Raw genomic sequence first — 19,501 nt, 5'->3', positions numbered from 1 at the left:
GCAGCATTGGGATCTTGGGGATGTTACTGTACCTAGGCTGGGCTGGAACTTATCAAGCCAGCTGTGAAAAGATTTTATTTCTGTTAATGTAGGTTTTTTTTTTCTCTTTTTTTTGGAAATGTGCCCATCCAGCATTCTCGGTTTATGTATAGAAAGACCAACCCTTTAAAAATCAAATGCCTACAAGTGGGCCCCTAACTCCGCATGCAGGAGCCTAACAGGAAGTTTTCTCTCTCACCAACTTCAGTGCGAGCACCAGTGAGAACTGGGCCAAACACTTTTGCACGCTCAAGTAAGCAGTTAGGCGTGGAATTTTCCAAAGCACTCGGCATTGGCTTTACTCTGCTCTCACGTCAATGGGAGTTTAACCATTGACTTGAATGGCAGCTAAGTTTAAGCCAATGCTGAGTGCTTTTTAAAATAACATACTGAGTACCTAGCTTTAGGCTTTCATAAGTTTATTTGGAATACTAGGGTGGATATTACACCGCTCTGCTATTCCCACCCAACACCCTCATCACTAGAGAAAAATGTGTCTCTTTTCTTTAACCCCTTTTTTTTTCTTACAATACCATTTTTTTCTTCGGCTATGCCTACACTAGGCAAAGTAAGTTGAACGCAGATACGCAATTCCAGCTATGGCAAATACATAGCTAGAATCGACCTATCTGTGCTTGGCTTACTTAGCTGTCCATACTGAGCGAGGTTGATGGGAAATTTTCTCCCATTGACTTTCCTTACTCCTCGCATCTTGCAAGGAGAGCTCGACTTTGCACATCCCCACTAGATGCGCAAAACTGAACCCTGGAAGATCAAATCAGAGTGGGTTGATCTTCCAGGCTAGTGTTCACATAGCCTTAGACACTAAGGGCTTGATGCTTAGCTGGTGCAAAGTGGCACAGCTTCATCAACTTCCATGGAGCAAAGATGACACACCTGGGCTGGGACTACACGTGCCCCTTCCTTTCGAAAGGGGCATGTAAATGAGCAGGTTTGAAATATGCTAATGAGGCACTGCAATGAATATGCAGCGCTTCATTAGCATAATGGCAGCCGCGCTGATTTGAAAGTGCAGCTTTCTGAATTGCGTGCTGCCCGTAGGGATGGGACCTTCTGAAAGGACCCCCCCCGCCAGTTTTTGAAAGCCGTTCTGCTCACCAGATAGGAAGAAGGGCTTTTGAAAACTGGGAGGTGGGTTCCTTTCAGAACGTCCCGTCTCCACGGGTGCAGCGTGATTCCAAAAGCCACACTTTTGAATCGCCATGGCCACCATTATGCTAATGAGGTGCTGCATATTCATTGCAGCACCTCATTAGCATATTTTGAACCTGCTCATTAACATGCCCCTTTCGAAAGGAAGGGGCACATGTAGATCCAGCCCTGCTGAGGATCTGGCCCCATGATGCACAAACAAATCCTTCTGTTGACCTCAGCAGGAGGCACATGCTCCTCCGTGAGGGGACAAGTTGGTTTTATTTAGAACAACAAGAAGTCCTGTGGCACCTTATAGACTAACAGATATTTTGGAGCATAAGTTTTTGTGGGCAAAGACCCGCTTCATCAAATGCACAAGTTTTATTTAGAGTTGCTCTTGTGCAGAAACAGACATTAATCTGCAGCACAGTTTTTCATATCCAAACATTTCTGGACTTTGGTTCCTTACTTCCTAGTTGAAGTGCCCCAAAGAACACACAGCAAGGCGCACATCACAACTGTAATGGCTTTTTGGAATGTCTCCTTCCTTTGTTCCCCTTTCATCACATTCACACGCATTTGCCAATCATACATAACTTTTTATTAAACTGTACAAACAGCACTGGCATTTAAAAATCACATTAATGATTCTAATTACACATGATGACAGATGCAAATAGTATGCACAGATTTTCTCTACATTACATAAAGCACAAAAATGACTCCTCAAGAGGCATTCGACTCACATTACTGGGTTGTATTTTTCTTTTTTTTATATTTGGTACCAACAGGGTGTTTTTCTTTTCAGTCTTTGATTTCCATACTGTTGTCCATCCCTGGAGTATGGTGAGTGTCCCTTCCCTCACATGGGACCCTGGTCATTGACACAGGTATCCAGAAAGTGGTATACAGAGAGCAAGCCTGACAGTTTTAACTGTAGTGAGTCACGAAGATTACATTGCCCTTGGAAATCTCTAAATACTCATTCAGATCCTCAGTGGGAATAAACCAAAATAGCTCCACTGAAGTCAACAGAGTTAGAGGCAATGCAGCTCTTTATTTCTGCTTTGACATAATAACCAGACTAAATATTTCCATTAGATTATCAGTGAAAAGCAGTAAACTTAGAGGCATTAGATCTTTCCACTTCTATCTCTAGAACAGTACCTGAATAAATAGGATGATGGTTTCACAAATCTCAGAAGACAGTGTACATTTATTGTAAAGGATTTCCACTAAAATCTCATTACTGCTACAATATTTTTTGCCTGTCTACATTCCCGCAAACACTGAAACAGAACATAATAGGCCAGCAACTTGTTATCAACAGTTAAAAGAAAATAATTGCCGTATCATGCAACGTATTGTCTCATTTTTAGAGTGTCATGTGCAATTTTGTACCTTGATTCAGGTCCTTGCTGAATACCGAAGAGGAGAGGCAGCGTCGTTTATAGCAGTATTGAGTTGTTCAGGCTTTCAGCATACTGAATATGACCTTTCAAGTAAATGTCGACAGTGCTGTGACTGGAGGCTCAATCTTAAAATCCTTAAATAATGTGTTGGGCAGACTCTCCCCATTTTCCTGCCCAGGTGTTAGGAAACCAGACTCTCCCAAAGAGAAGCCAAGCCAGATTTTACTCTGAATGTAGCAGATGCTGGGCCAGTTTAGGAAGTCCCTTGTGAATGACAACCCATAGGCTGTATCTACACTTAAAACTGGGGGTGTGAGTAGCAGCTCAAGGAGACAGATCCCAGGCCCACTGAGGAGGGGCGGGGGCATCTGCCCTGGGGCCCAGCAATTCAAAAGGGCCCAGGCTCTTGGCTGCCCCCACTGCTACTGCGGAGGTGGTAGCTGGAGCATTGGGCTTCTTAAATCAACCTGAGGGATGGGGGCCATGACGTGGTGTGCTTAGGGTGACCCTGGGGCTGGCTGCTCCCAGCCCCGCCCCTTCTGCCCAAAGCCCCATCCCTCTGGGGAGCATAAAGCCACGCCCCCCCTTACCCAGGGGCAAAGTGAGTCTGTTGGTCCTCCTGATAGATCCATGCTAGTTCGGATAAAGTTATGGATTGGACCTTCCTGGTCTGGCACCCTTGGGACATGGGTGATCCTGAACTAGGGTGTTTGGTGGAACAGAGGATGTAAATTCTCCCCCTGCTGGTTGTGAGCCTGCTTCCAGCCACCAGCCCTCACCACTGGGCTCCACTCCTGGTCCAGCAGGACTCCCACTTGCTGGCCTCCCTGTTGCCAGCCTGGCTGTAGCTTCTCAGTCCTGGCCTCCCCAGCCATTGTCCTGGCCAGGGCTCTCCCGCTGGTGGCCTAGCCCTGGCCAGGGCTTCCAGAAGCCGCTCCCCAGTCACTGCTGATTTCCCAGCTGCTGCTGGCTTCACTGCTGCTAGCCTGGTGGGACTCCCCAGCTCCCCAGCAGCTCCCACGACTCCCTCACCACTGACAAGGTGGCAGCTGTCCTGGCCCGTCTGGGGCTCCTGACTGCCGGACTCCCAGGTGGCCCCCACTCCTGGCTGTGGGGCTCTTAGGTCCAGCAGGACCAGAGTCCCGGATTTCAGTGGTTCAGCCTGTAGCAAACTAAACAGAGAGAGTAGATGCAGGGGCAATGGAAGCACCCTAAAAGTGGGGGTGGCCAGTGGTGTCTGAACCATGGGTCTGCCACACCACTCCCTCTCCCTCAGACCCTGCTCCCGTGCCACCTCTTCCCCCTAACTTCCTGCCCCGCTCGTTCTTCTCCCTTCCCCCAGCGCTCTCCCTTATGACCAGTGAAAAGTGCTTGCGGGGTGGGGGTCTCCTGGCATTACCTTTCTGGCCTCCCTGTGTGGATGCAGTGCTCCAGCAGACTAGGGTGGGGGACTCCTTGAGTACGTACCCGTCCGAGATGCCAGGCATGCACCTGGGGCAGCTTGACCCTTCCGATGCTCACGCCACCACAGTGTGCGTCTGTCTCCTCCAGCCGCGACCCCGCACCTCCAGCTTCCAGCACAGACACACCCAGGCAGAGAGGATCAACAAAGCGCATAGCTGAGCCTCATTGCACGGACCAGGAGCTTGAGTTTTAGGCTGTGGTTTGAAAATCACATTTCCATGACACCGGCCTGAGCAGCTGTAAATACCAATAAGCACATCTAAGCAAAGCTAACGGGCGGGTGCATGCAAGGTTCAGCATTTGCATGTGCAAAATCCACATGTACGAAGGTTACTTGTGTGGGCAAATTCTAACACTTGCATTGCTAAAGGTGTTTTTAAAGTGGGTAGGCCAGTCTGTGTGCGTGCATGCAATCTTGCAGGTGCCAAGGTGGAGGCTGCCAAGAGGCTCACCTGGAAAGGTAGCCTTCTAGGAGGTCCCAACTCTTGAACACACAACCTGCTCCTGAATGGAAATTTTACCTGAGTAAGAAATCCAGGATTGGACACCGGAGTAACAAATCTGAACCGCAATAGGGCTGATATGAGGTGTCTCGTTGGAGCGCTGGCTACGTGTGTGAATTAGATGAATAGCTTTGTACCTCCGCCTTTTCTACTGCCTTTAAATTCAAGAGCATCAGAAAAGAGAGAGTATGACCAAGAGAGACCAGCATGTTTTAGTGAAGTACGTTTGGCTTCCGCTATAGGATACAACCACATGGAAACCCACAACATGTTATGAGCTTTCGCTGGTGAGTGCTTCTGTTCATTAGCCGTTTTTAGTTTTCAGTTGATAGCAGTGTTACTTGAAGCAGTTCAGAGAATTCCTTTCAGCAAGGAAGGTGCTGAGGAGGGCGGATCTCAGGATAACATCCTCTCCATTTTAGGGTTCACAAATGAAAAGTTGCTGAACATATTCTGATCCATGCTGTTAATCAGCGCTCTGTCTGCGCAGGACAGTCTAGGTTTTTCACTGAGAAATTCCTTGTCAAAGTTGCTACAGTCACTCGAGGATCTCTTCAAGAAGGAAGCAGAAAAGAACAAAACTGTCAATTATTTCATTCCAAAGCATTTGCCTTTAATCTAACGATACTCAAGGCAGCCATAACTTTGGTAGGTAAGGGCAGCATAGCGTGGAGAATTCCATGGTGATGGAAGGAGCTTGGGAACGGATGTAGTTAATCCCCTTCTGTCATAGGCAACAGCTATCTTGACCAAAGAATCCTTCCATTGATCTAGCCACATCTACATCAGGGGTCAGGATGATCTGATTAGATGGGTGGGGCCTCCTGGGTCTTTATGGAAGGCAATGTCTTCCTTTATACACATTACCCAGCACCAGTGTTCCTTGTAAGCTGAGTGCTTGGGCAGCTGCCTGGAGACATTCAGGTGCTGCCCAGCTGATTAGCAGAGCACCCACAGCAGGCAGAATGTGTGTCTACTGGCAGTGCACATCAGAACATGCCTTGGTGCACATAATAAAATTTATTCTGCCCATGGATGGAAAAATGTGGAGGGAACATTGCCCACCACCTGTGGTAGCTGGTACCCACTTCAGTGCTGGTAGGGAGAACACCGGCCTTAGGAGTAGAAGAATGTGGTAAGAAAAGTATTTAATCTAAGAAGAGTCCTTACCACTCTGGGTTTGAATGGTGGCTCTATTGCCCGTTCTTCTAGAGCCTCCCAGCTTATCTCCTGGAAAAAGGCGTGCTGGCGGATGCTTCCCTTCACTCCCAGCCTCCTCTCAGGTTCCCTCACGAAAAGCTGGAAGGTAGCAGACAGAAGAGCCCTTTATTCTACTGCACACACGTAGCCATGGTAGGTGTCTCCCACAGGAACTCTTTTACACAGTCAAATGGTGACCTTGGCAGGCAAAGTGGTGCTGATTGCTGGCCCCATAGGCCACGCCAGAAGCTGGATCATCTTCTCTTGTCCTCCTTATTTCTGTTTGATATATGAGGCCAATATTTCATTACCAGCCGCTAAGCTGTGCCCTCAAAACACGCAGCTGCACAAGCAAATCGTGTATGCAAAATAGGTGCTGAGATGCACAATTACTGCACCTGTTTGCCTGCACAAATGCTGGTGCAATTAAATGTGTACAACTGCCTGTGTGTTGTGTTCTGAGTCCCATCGAGTGGCACAAAGACCACTTCGAAAGAGATTAATGACTGTGTTTTACAGCCTTAGCTAAGGGCTACATGGAGTTAGGTCAGACAGTAGAAACTCTCACACTAAGCTCCTGACACCTTCAGGTTTGAACCTGAGAGCTGGGGTCTGTCAGTGTTACATGAGGCTGAACACTTTGTAACTAAGTCTGACCCATCAGTCTTGGAAAAAATTAAGCCCTGAACACTGGAATATTCCCAAATTAATTTTTTACCAAACATTCCCATCCTCCGGACTCACGCTGTGGAGCTCTCTGAGTCAGAAAGGCTGCTGTGATGTGGCAAAGCTACTGAGAAATCACCCTGTGTGCTCTGTTCCCTTCTGTCAGAACTGTTACTGTGACACCACGGCACGAGAACAGAGGCACTCGGGGGCCCGGGCTTTCCCAGTGTTGACTGGCTTTAAGGATGACTCATGGAGGAGAGAGCAAAGGGGCAGCACAGGGGCATGGTTACAATTCGGGCACTGTTGGCTCTGCACTGTTAGAAAATTTTTGCCACACCCTCCCTAACCATGAGTCCCCTTGTTTATCCAGATCAGATGGAAAGACAGATGACTCTTCCAGCTCTAGAAAAGGACGGAGTGCCTTTGACACAGATTGTCCAAAAAGACGAGCTCTTCTGCAGGCACCTAAATGGCATGGCAAGGAGAGCTGGTCAGGAGCATTGGGGCAAAATGTGTTTTCACTAGAAAATGCCAATCAGACAAAAAAAAAAGAGTTTTTCCATGGGAGTAATGCTGTATTGGCCACAAGGTATCAGAGCAACCAGGACATACAGGTTGTGCCTCTGAATTCTGGTACTCTCTAGTCTGGCAACATCCATGGTCCGGCAGGACCAGAGAGCCCCACGGACAGAGGGGGGCTGGGGAGCCATGGCTGGGAGCGGTGGCCTGGCAGCAGTGGGTGAAGCAGTGAGGGAGCTATGTGGCCTGGGGTGCTGGGGAGCCACAGCCCAGGAGCAGCAGCTATCGGAGGGCTGGGATCTGGGGACACCATGGGGCGGGGGCGGTGAGCTGGGGCAGCCTGCTGCAGAGCTGGGAGCTGGGAGCTGGGGCCAGGGCAGCCCAGAAGGGGCCAGTGGCCAGGGCTGGAATGATGAATGGCTGGCAGCAGGGGACAATCTCAGTCCAGCAAATTCCCTCCCTGGGGACCAGTCTGGTCCCAAGGGTGCCAGACCAGGGAGGTCCAACCTGTATCATGGTAGATGAAACTTTCATTGGGAATGGTTTCTGGGGTCCAGGCTGGAGTTTCCGGTTAGAATGAGAGAAACACTCCCCTCCTGGCTTCTAAAAGGACATGTCATTAGGTTAGCAAATTCTAAGTTGAAGGTCCATTTCTCCTTGACTCCTGCAATCCTGCCAGCCTACTGGCTATAGCGGGCTGCGTCTTTTTTGGTAGGTTTTCATGAGAACCTTTGGAAGCTCTCTATTGACATCCCCCTAGTGAACAGGACAATTGCTTCTATACAAATCCATGGTGTGCCCATATCTTGAATACTGCGTACAGATGTGGTTGCCTGATCCCAAAACGATATATTGGCATTAGAAAAGGTTCAGAAAAGGGCATCAAAACTGATTAGGGGTTTGGAAAAGTGGAGACTCATGGGGGATATGATAGAGGTCTATAAAATCATGGGAGGTATGCGTGATGCCAACAGACCCAGGGATAGAACTTGTGAGCAGAGGGTCTAAAGCTCTGCACTCTACCACATGAGCTAATGAGCAGCTGGCTCTCAGCCTAGGCTGTAGAGCAGGGACTTCACTCACCCCAGATGAGGTCTCAGTGCCTCTAGGTACTACATATGGAAAAGTGAATAAGGAAAAGTTATTTATTCCCATAACGTAAGACCTAGTGGTCACCAAATGAAATTAATGGGTAGCAGGTTTAAAACCATCCAAAGGAAGATTTTCTTCAAGCAGTGCACGGTCGGCCTGTGGAACTTCCTGCCAGAGGGGGGTGTGAAGACCAGGACTTGAACAGGTTTCAAAAAAGAACTAGCACTGATGTCACACTTCAGTCTCGGTATCCCTGTTTCTTCTTCTGCATTGGAGGAAGTGAGCTGTATCTTACAAAAGCTTATGCTCTAACACCCTAATACATTTGTTAATCTCTAAATGCCAGTGGACTCCTTGTTGGTTTTACTGAAACAGACTAACATGGCTGCCCCTCTGAGACATTGTGCATTGCTTTAGCTTGCATGCTGGTACTTTATTATTCTTATTATGGTGGTTCCTAGAGGCTTGCATCCTGCTGTGCTAGGTGCTGTACACACAACGAACACAGAATCCTCTTTCTTCATTATTATTATTGATCAAGCATGGTCAATTACCATGTGACTTTACTGACATAAATAACATGGCCCTTCCCTGACTCCAAACCAGGCAGACTAATAGGAGACCATAGTGTGGGCAGAAGAGAATGTGGAGATCAGCGTAGGCTTTAAAACTCAGAGGCCCAGTGTGCTCTGAGATCCCCAAACAAAACAGGGTATATAACCAGAACTATTTCTCACCATTGTACTCTCTGCATGCCAGTGAGGATATGCAAAAATCAAGGCAAGAGATTAGCATGTAGGCAAATAGTATTAGACCTGTAACCTTGGGAGGGCCATGTCTTCCTACCTTCACTAGGATGTCTTTTGCATCCTTGTTGAGCCAGCGAGGGTAGAACGGAGTATCCATGCGGATGGACTGGAAAAGCTCCTCTTCATCTTGGCCATGGAAAGGTGACTGGCCAATCAGCATCTCATACAGAAGGACACCAAAGGACCACCAGTCAACTGCAGTGTTGTATTTCTGTCCCAGCAAGATCTATGGCACAGGGAGGTTGGCGGGGAGTGGGAAAGGCAGACACAAAACATTTGACATTAATCGTCTGTCTTCTGGATGGTTTCCCGTTTGTGGTCAGACTCGGACTCTTCTACAGCCGTATAGGCAGCAAAAAAGAGGCATGATGCTGTTCTAACCAGCCACTGGGTGACTTCCCTCAGCAACCTCTGGCTGACATAGACTCATCAGAGAACTCTTCGGACAGTGCTGGGCATTGTGATCAGGGGAGCTCTAAAACGCAGCTAATCCCAGCCTCCTGCACCCTCCCTTTGGGTCATACACACACCAGGGTACCAGTCAGGGCCTCCCTGAGGCTTCTTTAGCTGCTCAGTAACCAGGACAGAAAGGTGATGTAGAGACCCTTTTGACTCGTCTCCTTTTCCACAAGAGCTGGGATGCAGATGAGGATCTGGGACACGGATTTGGTGAAGGCAACTAACTGACATCATTGTCCTCACATTGGGAGGAGAACCAGCCTCGGGGTCAGAAGACCTGGGTTTATGGATGAGCTATGTGTGACCTTGGGCAAATGACTTAATCTGTTCATGCCTTAGCTACAAAACTGATATGCACCCATCTTTGGAATCTATGCCTGATCAGCTCTATACAGGAAGCATAATTCTACTGCACCGTTGGCATTCCTGAAAATAGTGCAATTTACTGCAGCAAAAATATCTACATAGATCGCCATTAAAGGTGCACCAAAATTACTCAGCTCTTTCCTGCCTACTGAACTGCAGTGTGAGAAATAGTGCCAGACCCACAATCTTTTGCAAAATTCAGCAGGAAAAAAAATCAACTCAGTCTGGCGAGTTCTATTGTTCAAAGAAAAACCCAGTTTGTGAGATTTATTTAACTCACCCATGCTCCATTTTAAAGAACTGAATTTGGAATTGTTTCACATTCTAGACCAGTGTTTCTCAAACTACGGTCTGCGAATCACGTGCTGTAGAACACAGGTCATATGGGCCATTTCTACACCGGCCACTTCCTTAGGAAGTGGCATGCTAATACACGGAGCAGAAGATGCTAATGAGGCATGATGCAAATTCCCCACACCTTATTAGCATAATGTCACATGACTTGGAGTCCAGAAGACCGTTCTTCTGGACTCCAAAATGACATGTAGAAGCCCCAGTTTGGGAAGAAGGACTTCTTTCTGGAAGACCCCCTGAGGGCCATGCTTCTACATGGCATTTTGGAGTCCAGAAGAACAGTCTTCGGGACTCCACATCACATGGCATTATGCTAATGAGGCATGGGGAATTTGCATCTGCGCCTTGTTAGCATCTTTCGCTCCATGTATTAGCATGCCACTTCCAAAGGAAGTGGCCTGTGTACAAACAGCCATGGTGTTAGCCCCACCTGACTACTGGCTTCTTCTAAAGGCATCAATGATCTTCATTATAAAGAAAACTGAAGGCCTGGGGCTGTAGCTGAAGAGTAGAAGGAAGGAGCAAGCCTAGCTGCACATAATATAATTGGCATACTTCTCATACGGAGGGATAGCTGGGTGGCTCGAGTATTAGTCAGCTAACCCCAGCTCTATGAGCTCAAACCTTAAGGATGCCATTTAGGGATCAGAGGTAAATAAATTAAAAAAAAATATGTCAGGGAGGATGATAGGTCCTACTGTGAGTGTGGGGGTCTGGACTTGATGACTTTTCAAGGTCCCTTCCAGATCTATGAGACAGACAGCGATATATTTATGAATAGGACCTTGAGTAGGAGGGAGTGTGCTAAATCACAGCTTGGCTGTAAGGGAGAGGTAACCAGTAGATTTGGGATCTATTTCTCTGCTACATCCAGTTAATAGAGCGTGAAGCTGAGAATGTGTTGGTAGGGGACAGAGCTAGCAGTGAAACTCTTCTGATAGCCTGACTCTTTGCCTGGCATCAAGCCAGTTAAAAGCAGCCTTAGGGCCTGCTCTAAAATGCACCACCAGCATGTTATTTCCTAGGGACCATATGCCACCTGACTTTGTGTTCTGCTTGTCCTCTTGCCCATCCTATCACCCCTTCAGCAGTAGGGTCTTCAGAGAAGAAATAATAAGAAGCAATTCTGCTATGCTAGGAAATATCAGTGAGAAGGTGGTAGAACAGGTCTGAGAAACTACCCTGACCTTGCTGTTAGGATCTGTTTTAAGTTTAAACTTCTGGTCTTCAACATGGTCCAATAGCATTTCACATTTTGAGAAATCAAAATCAAAACAAGACTAAAGTTTAAAAACAAATGAATGTGTTCAGGTGTCCATGATCATCCAGCTGTTTTCATGGCGTTTCATTAGGTTTATTGATATATCTTTTACCAGCTACAAAGCTATTCCTAGTTACATTACCCCTCCCTTTCTCACCCTTTTCCATACAGCTTTTGTTCACTGTGCCTTGCTCATGTTAAGAAATGGCAGGAAAATTCATTGTGCGCCTCTTCAGTGCTCATCTCCACATGTCTGTGATTGCAGATACAGTCACTGTGAGGTGAAGTAGTGTGGTCTGAAGAATGGGGCCCTGGTGTGGGGGTCAGGAGATCTGAGTTCCATTCCTGGCTCTGTTACTGACCTGATGTGTCACCCTGGGCAAGTCACTTTACCTCCTTGTCTATTTCCCTCCCTAGCCTCCATCTGCCTTGTCTAGTTAGCTTATAAGCTCCATAGGAGTATGCAGGTATAGCACGGAGTACTATGTGGCCCCAGTCTCATTGAAGAACTCTAGGCACTATTGCAATACAAATAATAATAATTGCAATAGGCAGCTGTACTAAAATGCTGAAAAACAGCTCTTGCTTGGCTTGAAAGATAATCAATAAACTCCACCAATTCTTTCAGTTTGTAGGTAAAAGGTTTTCCTGTGCACGAGCTGAAGGTCTAAAATAAAGGTGCTGAGAGACATTTATCCTGGCCATTCTGATCTCTCCAACTTGCACTCTGTGGAATTGCAGAGAACAGATTATCTCTTGCAGACAGCGGCTCTGGTTTAGGATCAGAGGAAGTTTTCTTTAAAAGAACGTTGAAGCTGAATAAGACCCCCTGGGGGTGTGATTGTGATCTCAAGGCCACCAGTACCATTCCAATGACTCTGACAGAGCAGCTCCTGAACTGCACGGCTACTACTGAGATCAGAATCCGGCCCCTGGAGTGTAGCAGGTCCTCAGAGGAAATATGGAGCCTGGCCTGGAGCAGGGCAGAAGCAGAGGAGGGCAGGGCTTCAGGGGTTTGGGGGGAGCAAATGCAGAGCATCATGCAAAGAGGTGGAGCAGAGGACAGGGCCATGATTTGGGCATGGGTTGGCAGTCCCCCAATTTTTCCAGCACTCCTGCACCAGCCTACATCAGGCAGGGCACACAGAAGCCAAATTCTGGTCTCTATACACAGCCCATCTAGCTGATACACTCCCCTTGAGGGAGCAGAGAGGACTTCAAACCACCTTTGCATCTTCCTTTACTGCTGCCTCAATATGCATTAGAACAGCCTTGGGGTAAATCTTGTTCTGCTTCCCCCAGTCCCATCTACCTCCAGAGGGCCCCTGAGAGCAGCTGAAGCACCCTCATTCCCCATGTCGCACACCACGCATAGCTCAAGGGCGCTGTTGATACCGGGGTATTTCACTGCCCCATGGATGAGACTATAAGGGAAAACTGGGCCTACTGACTTCCATGACTGACGCTGACTGAAGTGGGAATCCCTATATATTTGTGTGGAGAAATAGGTTCGATTAACATACATCTGAACTGAGCCTTATTTAGGGCCCAGACATTTAAACGCTAACGACTCAGTAAAAGCTCCAATTCAGGAAGCACTAAAGCAGGTGTTCATCCATTCCTCTTTCAGAAAGACTTTTTAGTTCCATGCCTGAGCCCCATCGAAATCAGGGAGGAGTCAGCCAATTATGCAGGATTTTCTGTTGTGTTTCAGGACTGGCTGCTTTAATCCTATGGTATTTCTGTTGCCCGACTGGATGACCAGCTGTTATAAGCAGCACCCATCTGAAATAAATTTTTACTTTGTCTCAGAGGGAATTTCTTTTCTTGATTCTGCCCCCAGTGGTGCGAAGTCTGTGTCCCACAAACGCCTGACCGCCATTTCAATGCTAGGAATGTTCACAGACAGAGGCACCAATTTCTTGTTTTCCTGGGGATCTTTCCACCCCCACTCTACCCCAGATCCCTGCCTCCACTCCATAGAATCAGGGAACACTAAAACTGGAAGGAACCTTGAGAAGTCATCAAGTCCTGTCCCCTGCCCTCTCAGCAGGGCTAAGCACCATCTAGACCATGCCCAATAGATGTCTAGGTAACCTGCTCTTAAATATCTCCAGCGATGGAGATTCCACAACCTCCCTAGGCAATTTATTCCAGTGTTTAACCACCCTGACAGTTAGGAAGCTTTTCCTAATGTCCAATCGATACTCCTGTGCTGTAGTTTAAGCCCATTGCTCCTTGTCCTATCCTCAGAGGCCAAGGAGAACAATTTTTCTCCCTCCTCCTTGTAACCCTTTTTGAGGTACTTGAAAACTGCTATCATACCCCCTCTAAGTCTTCTCTTTTCTAAACTAAACAAGCCTAGTTCTTTCATTCCTCCATCATAGCTCATGTTGCCTAGACCTTTAATCATTCTTTAACAGCAACGAAGGGTCCTGTGGCACCTTACAGACTAACAGAAAAGTTTTGAGCATGAGCTTTCGTGAGCACAGACTCACTTCATCAGATGCTGGTCTTGGAAATCATAGACTTTTCTGTTACTCTATAAGGTGCCACAGGACCCTTCGTTGCTGTTACAGAGCCAGACTAACACGGCTACATCTCCAATACTTAATCATTCTTGTTGCTTTTCTCTGGACCTTTTCCAATATAAGGAATCTCCAGGGCCCCACCCTTGTTCTGCCTTTTCTTGCTCCTCCCCGAGATGCCAAGCTGTTTTTTGGCAGCAGCTGCTGATAAACGGTGGTGGAGCCGAATAGCTGTGGTTGGGGACTGCTGTGCACCGTTTTTCCCTGTGGGTGCTTAGCCCTGGAGCACCCCAGGAGTCAGTGCCTGGGTTCACAGACTGCAATAGAGTGTAGCAATAAGCCAAACTCAGATCCAATTCGTAATGAGGGGAGCCATTCACAAAGACTTTTCACCCAGCCCAGTGTTTCCTCAAAGAAAACGATGCAACCCCTGGGTTCAATTAGACTTTCACTAACAACCCCACAACCTCATTGATATCAGTGGGCTTCATTCAGGTAGGACTGAGAACAGATTTTCCCTGAGTTCAGGTTGTACCTACCAGAGCTGTCCCATCCATACAATGAAGTGCCCCGTGCTTTTGGGGACACTGCAGCAGCTGCCCCCTTCAACCTATGGGCCGGAGGGGGGAAGATTGCTTGGTGCAGGGGAGGGGCAGGTGGCAGCAGCAGCAGGGGGTCACGTCCCCTCTCTTTAACCCCCCCGCCACACTTAGCACATGACGCAAGCAGCAGCCTGATCTGCTCTGGTCTGCATGGTGAGTGGGGTGGTGGTGGTGGTAGCGGGGATGAGGGGAGATGCAGGAGGTGATACCCTGGCATTGCCCATCTACATGCTCTGTCCCTGTTTATCCCCAGCCAGGCTGATCAGGGCGGGGCTAGGGTGGGAGTGGGGCAGGGAGGGAGCCTGTGTCATGGGGGTGTTGCCTAGGGCCTCACACCTAGGGGCACAAAGGGGGTTGCCCCAGGCCCTGCCCTTCCCTTGGGACAACCCCCGCACCTACCTCAGGAGCAATGTAATCGGGAGTTCCACAGAAAGTGCTCGTCTTCGCATCTTCAGACATGTTCTCCTTACACATCCCGAAGTCAGCGATTTTGATATGCCCATCCTTGTCTAACAGAACGTTATCCAGCTTCAGATCTCTGTAAGGGAAGGGCAAAGTAAACCTCTCCCATGGAGCTGTTACCCGGCAGCACAAGTGCCTATATTGACCCTATCGAATATGTTCTTGCAGTGGGAGAGCGGCAAGGTTTCCTAACTTGAGACCACACACAGGGAAGTCAAAGCCTCCAACCTGGCCCCAGCAACCTCGATGGCCCACTTCCATTTCTTCCCCTGTCATACGGGCTGACTAATGGGCACAGTACCTGCCATGCCCTGGGTGAGCATTGTGAAGGTATTGGAGAGCAGCATGGAGTCGTACTGACCCCCCAAAAGCATTAAGAAGAAAATTGCCTGTGTAGGAGGGGCAAGAACAGCCTCACCCTGCCCCCTTTGGGCTGCCTTGAACCCCAGGTTACACAAGGAAGACCCTGCTTTGAGCTCAGGCTTCAGATTTTACCTCACTGCTGAGCCAGGGTGCACCAAGAAGGAGGTAGTTGGTCTCCTCTTTCTCATCTGGCAACCCTGCAGCAACCCACACAAGAGCACTCTGTGCAGCTCTGCTGCTGCAGGGCTGGCCAGGACATTAGGAATTCATGGAAACCGAGTCTGTATCTTTGAGAACAGCATCTGATGAAGCGGGTCTTTGCCCACGAAAGCTTCTGCTCCAGAATATCTGTTAGTCTATAAGGTGCCACAGGACTTCTTGTTCTCAGTGTCGCGAGAGGCAAACGTGCCGCAGCACATGGAGATACAGCTGAGCTAGCTTTGATCTAGCTAGCTCGAAAAACAACCACAGTGAAGCTGGAGCCAGGCTGGCTTGCAAAGGCTGGGAGCTGCCCAGGATATGAGTAGAACACCCATCATCTTTTTCCTCTCAAGGCAGCGCTAGCTGAAACTGAAGTATTTACATAAGTCCTTCACACGCTACTGCAAAGCTATCTGCTGAGGTTACACATTCTGAAGGCTGCTGTGTGAAGCAGGGAGTGTGAAGAGAGGGGGAAAAAATCGCATGGGGGAAATAAAAAGCAAAGCAAATTAAACACGCATGTCACCACAGAGCAAAGAGGTGCCCACATGGGAATGACCCTGGAAAGGAGAAATCCCAATCAGCCAAGGTGCCGAACTCCCTTAGGTGCTGTTGTAAATCCCAGACAAGGCACCTTCTGTTTATAAACAGGGACCATTAATAATATCAAGGGAAGAAAACATTGTCACAGGACAGTAGTCTCCTGCTGCTAGTTTACTGCCATGATAAAAGCTGAGACATTGATCAGCAAGAAATACAGAGGCAACGGTCGGGTTTATGGTCCAAGCGGCAGATACTCATGTTGTCATCATTTTCAGTTTCACTGCCTTGTTTTCTTTGCTTTTGTTACACAAAAGAGATGAATCGTCATCTGCCAGGGAGGATTTTGTTTTGTCTGACAGGTGGAAACAAAGAATAGTATCAATTGCCCCCAGCTCCTTGACTGATCAGTCCCAATTTTACTGGCTCCACTGACAGATTATGAACATGCTTCAGCCAGCTGAAACTCAGGTTGTACATTAAAATGTTGGGCCAACAATTTCAAAAGTGGGTGTGAGAGGCCTGGAGCTCTGATTCATACTTAGGGACCAGGGGGTTTCCTTTAATTTTTTCCACACATGGGTGGAATAAAATGTGTTATGTGCACTGAGGCATATGTAGACGTGCACCACCAGTAGAAACACAGGCCGCTGGCTGTGGAAACTCTAGGCGTCACCTGAATCTCTCTCAGGCTATGTTTACACTGAGGAATAGCAGCTCTGCCTCTAGGAAATGCACCCAGTATTTTAAAATATTTTTCCAAATACCGGGTGCCCTGTTTTGGCATCCCATTGTTGTGGGAGGGACAGGGGATGCCTCAAAACAGCGCAGTACAGTAAACCCTTGATTTAATGGACCCCGATATGATGGACTTTGGAAATAACGGATACTGTCTGCCAGCCCCCTCTCTCTCCACCTAAATAAATGCTGCAGACTCACCAGAGCCACTGCCAGGACTGGAGCAGCTGCCGGCATGGCAGGGCGCGGGAGCTGTCCTCCCGCAGACCCGTGTGGATGGAGCATGTTGGTGCCCGGCCGCCGCTGCCTGCAATGGCGCTGAGCAGCGGCCGTGGTGTCGGAGGCTGCTGCCTGCTGGCAGGCCGGGGGCGGCTACGCTCTATCTTTGCGCAGGCACTGGGAGCTGCAGGAGGTGGAAGGAGCCAGGCCGGCATTCAGCTCCTCTCCTGATCATTGGGAGAGGAAGACGGAGGAGTGAGGAGAAGAATGGGGCGGGGGGGAAGGGAAGGCGGGGCAGAGGGCAGGAGTGAGTGATGGGCTGGGAAGGTCAGTGCATCATCACCCAGTATAACCATTCGGCTATAACAGGTGCTCAGCATTAACAGTATCGGATGAAGTGAGTCTGTGCTCACGAAAGCTCATGCTCAAAACTTTTCTGTTAGTCTATAAGGTGCCACAGGACCCTTCGTTGCTGTTACAGCATTAACTGGCACCTCTTGCCCCATCAGTCCACTAAATCGAGGGTTTATTGTATTTTGAAGCTTGGCACTGTGTAGACAGCACCACATCCCAGAACAGCCTATTTTGAAATTTACTTGAAATTGTGTTTATTTCACGTTAAGGGCACAGTATAAACATAGCCCTAAGTGGCCACCCCAGCACTCCACTCACAGGGATCTAAATAAACAGCATGATTTTCACATCTATGCCTTCCATTGACTTTAGTGGAGCCTTCCTAATCCCCTGTTGAATGCTTTTTGAAATCAATGAGAGTTGTAAATGCTCAGCAAAGGGATTATGACAATGGAACACATGCTCTAATCAGATGCCAGATAGCATCCTCTAAGCTTAATATCAGTGATATGACTCTCATCTTGAACTAATCACCGTCACTGGTCAAAAGAAATTATGTAAACTGCTCTCATACAAATATTACTAACGAATAAGAATTATATTAGTCAAAGCTTTTATTTTAATGGGTATGTTGTTTGTAATTGCATCATTCAATAATAGCTTCTGTTGTCATGTTTAAACTTCCTGACTAGCTTTGCAATAACCTGATCTTGGCTTTAGTAACCATTGCTACTTTGGAGAATTTTCTAATTGTCTGTCAAAGAACTGCTTGTGTCCTCATTTTAGGTGATCATTTAACCACTATTTGTTACCATTGTACCGGATGGTAAATTGTCCTGTAGAAAACTAGGATTTTCAACTCTTTCAGTCATTACAATGAATGCCAGCTATTTTCGTGAGCCACAAGGCTGATTTTAATCGTCCTCTCCTCTTGTCACAGGTCCTGTGTCTTTCTCTTGAAATATCTTCCATCTGATTCATGCAGCTGGATGACCAAACTGTGAAAAATTTCTGACCTGATTTCCTCATTTCTTCAGAATGAGTAATCACTATTAGAGGGGTAATGCCTCTCTTGCTCCCAAGAGGCAGGAGCCAGTCTATATTTAGCATTGTGGTCTCTTTCTGAAAATCTCTCCAACATGCAACAGGGTGCGTATTACACGTGATGGACGTGAAAACCTTACTCACACAGAAGGCCAATGGTATTTTTGCTTTGCAAAGAGGTAATTCAATTAAGCTCTGCTGAGAGTTATGGATTCAAATTGAGGGAAGACTATAGCCCTTAATTGAGAAGGTGTGGCATTGTTGATTAATTAGAGGGCACTTCCATCTGATTCACTACTGGACAAATGGGGTTAAGGAGTCTTGGTTTACTAGAGGTGTTATCTTTTGAGCTACTTTAGGTCATTAAAAAAAACCATGTCATTTTTCATCAACTAGGATCACAGTTTACTTTAGTTACACAGATAAGCTCCTATTGCGTCACAACAATTTCCTTACCTAAAATGCCTTTGTTGTTCTATTGTAATAATTCTGTAGTACTCTAATGTTTTTTCGTTACCAGCTGCTGTCTCCCAGTCTAGAAGTGGCTGCATTTCAGCGGCTGGGCAAAGTTATCCTTCCACATATAAGCTCTAAGCACGCACTCCTGGAGCAGCCAAAGCTTCTAATTTGCACTCAGTGGGAGTTCTGAATGGACACGTACTACAGGGACAAGGCCCATGTTTTGCAGTCATGTCTTTGGAGGTCTTTGAGTGCAAGATGTTATGCATATCATGAGAACATCTCATACTGACACAATGGTCATTGACTTCAATGGGTATAGGATGGGATTCCAAAAAGTGTGCATAAGACTGACACTTTTCCAAGCTGTCTCCCACAAAATAAAAAAAGGTGAATGGGATGAAAAATAAAGTGGTTTTGTATATTCAATCTGCGTAAGAATAACAAAGTACATAGTGGCAGGTACAATCAATACGTTGAAGCAAAAGACTAACTGTGCAATGTGTTAGACTACAAAATATAAAACTACCTGTATATTATTCCCTTAGAATGAAGAAACTGCAGACCACAAATGATTTCAGCAGCATAGAACCTGGAAGAAAAAAGAACAAGCCTCAGACCCAATATCTCCCGCAATAATTCTCTGTTTGGGGCTAGAGGCAGGGCTGAGATAAACTGACATCACTAAA

At 47.4% G+C, this 19,501-nt stretch overlaps 1 protein-coding gene across 3 annotated transcripts in view; it reads right to left on the bottom strand.

Annotated features, from left to right (window-relative positions):
- Positions 1-1,780: 1,780 nt before the first annotated feature.
- The window catches only part of PRKCQ (protein kinase C theta), a 103,943-nt gene continuing 86,222 nt past the window's right edge, over positions 1,781-19,501 (bottom strand). The window contains exons 16-21 of one of the 3 annotated variants that reach the window (XR_012642357.1): positions 19,342-19,404; positions 14,832-14,970; positions 8,900-9,088; positions 5,744-5,872; positions 4,074-5,125; positions 1,781-2,689 (exon numbers count right to left, since the gene is read on the bottom strand). Coding sequence is in view for 1 of the 3 variants with exons in the window: in XM_074975613.1 (XP_074831714.1) it covers positions 4,970-5,125; positions 5,744-5,872; positions 8,900-9,088; positions 14,832-14,970; positions 19,342-19,404 (676 nt within the window). In the remaining 2 variants the exon portion in view is untranslated. Of the gene's footprint in view, positions 5,126-5,743; positions 5,873-8,899; positions 9,089-14,831; positions 14,971-19,341; positions 19,405-19,501 lie in introns of all 3 variants that reach the window. The other 2 variants (XR_012642358.1, XM_074975613.1) reach the window with 2 other exon arrangements.

Source organism: Carettochelys insculpta, chromosome 1 (genome assembly GCF_033958435.1).
Source record: "Carettochelys insculpta isolate YL-2023 chromosome 1, ASM3395843v1, whole genome shotgun sequence".
Lineage (NCBI taxonomy): Eukaryota > Metazoa > Chordata > Testudines > Carettochelyidae > Carettochelys > Carettochelys insculpta.
Note: the sequence above shows the minus strand (reverse complement) of the source record. Positions and strands in the feature narration are given on the sequence as shown.